Source organism: Notothenia coriiceps, unplaced genomic scaffold (genome assembly GCF_000735185.1).
Source record: "Notothenia coriiceps isolate Sejong01 unplaced genomic scaffold, NC01 NC01_scaffold00001217, whole genome shotgun sequence".
Taxonomy (NCBI): Eukaryota; Metazoa; Chordata; class Actinopteri; order Perciformes; family Nototheniidae; genus Notothenia; species Notothenia coriiceps.
This window is the reverse complement of record NW_011333918.1, coordinates 1-1674: the sequence shown is the minus strand read 5'-3', so window position 1 is coordinate 1674 and position 1674 is coordinate 1. Positions and strand designations below refer to the sequence as shown.

Genomic DNA, 1674 nt, shown 5'->3' with positions numbered 1-1674 from the left:
GATAGCAACTTTCTGATAGTGCCGTGGGTGTAAAGCCAGCCCACCATTCCGATATTACGTCATATCGGCAGAAAATCTGGATCAGCTTTGTTGTACCCCCGTTTTTAGAGATATGGGTACGGAAGAAAAGAGAGAGGGTTTTGTTTTCTGACATTTTGTGAATCCCCGACACACTAGGGACACATATTTATGTATAAAGGACATTAAAAAGTGCATTTTGCATGATAGGAGACCTTTAAGAAAGACATCCTGCCCTCATGGGACAACATGTGAAACATTAAGGAGTAAGGACCAATCACTGTTACAGGTACCTTTAAAACAGCGGCTGTCGTTATGCGTGTAGCACTCGTGAGTTTTGCAGCAGAACAGAAAGAGTGTTCTGTGGAAACTTCTGTCCTGACCAGAAATTGGTCCGTACACCTGAAAGGAAAATGCAGGAAGTCAGTACTTTACGTTTAATACATTAATTATCGTATTAATTGGGCTGATATTGTAAATAGATGTTAGCTTCTTGTTCATAATAAAAAGGGAGGAAAACAACTATTATATTAAGAGGAAATCTGCCAAAATGTATTTCATATTGTGATGTCTTTTCTCTTTTGAAATGTCTATGAAAGTAATGTTAATATTTTTTTTGCACTTTTACTCATTAATGATATTTTTTAGTCTTGATTCTACTGGTTCAAACTTTAAATTAGAAAACATATTAATCAAATGCTTTTACAACACAATGTAAAACAACCACACAAGGCCGCTTCCTAAAGATGAATATTTTTGTTAGCCTTTTTTTTTTATTTACCTTTTTTATATTTCTTGTGGTTGACTTACTTACTTTTACTTTTTTCTGAATTAGTTATGTCTGTCACTATGTAGTTGTATTTATACTGCTGACTTGGCTAGATCTCCACAGTTCCAAAAAGTACCTAATCTCAAGGGGATGCTCCTGGTTATAAATAAGGGTTAAACAGAAAAAGAATGAATAAAAAAATAAATTAAAAAAAATAAAAGTGTGTCACTTAGGGACTTCATGAGATAAAATAAAGGCTAAATCTGTATAAGGAACTTTCCGGAACATTTAAACGTCATGTAACACCTGTGTCACGGTGGGTCCCCGTCCTTATGGGTTAAGATTAAAGCATATTTTACTGTGAAAAAGAAATATGTATGTATGGCTTCTCCGGGACACTGACCTGCAGCAGGAAGGCCATCGGCAGGCGGCACATCTCACACTGTAGCCCGGGTAGGGAGGGCAGGCCTGTCCGGCTCAGCCACGCCGGCCTACCCCCCACTTTGCTGGGGAACTGCGGGGCCAGAAGCCGCCACGGCTCCACTTCCTCCAGGAAGCCGAGGACCACCTCCTCCGAGGACAGGCTGCGACCTCCGGACATTTTAGAGAAATTAATATGGTATGTTAAAAACTGACAGAATAAATCCTGCTTCACAACACATGTTTTGAAAATGTGGTGCCATTCAGAAAAGGGTCCGTGAGGAAACAGCGATCCGCAGGTGTTTCGTTCCGCACTCCGCAGTCCTCGAATCACTCACTGTAGAAATAAAGAGGCTAATGCTGTTTGGGGGACACGCATTATTAGTTCACCTGACACTCTGAGACCATGTCTGAGACCCATGAAATGTTATTAAAAAAAATTAAACAATATTTTAAGTCATCTTTAT

At 39.5% G+C, this 1674-nt stretch overlaps 1 protein-coding gene across 1 annotated transcript; it reads right to left on the bottom strand.

The window, feature by feature from the left end:
* Window positions 1–311: 311 nt before the first annotated feature.
* On the bottom strand, window positions 312–1530 carry pdcd2 (programmed cell death 2; the record flags this gene model as incomplete). The annotated part of the gene is made up of 2 exons (XM_010787635.1): window positions 1191–1530; window positions 312–420 (listed from the first exon to the last, which is right to left on the bottom strand). Coding segments are annotated over exons 1-2 (307 nt in total), but the record flags the coding sequence as incomplete, so codon positions are not given.
* Between the last annotated feature and the right edge of the window lie 144 nt (window positions 1531–1674).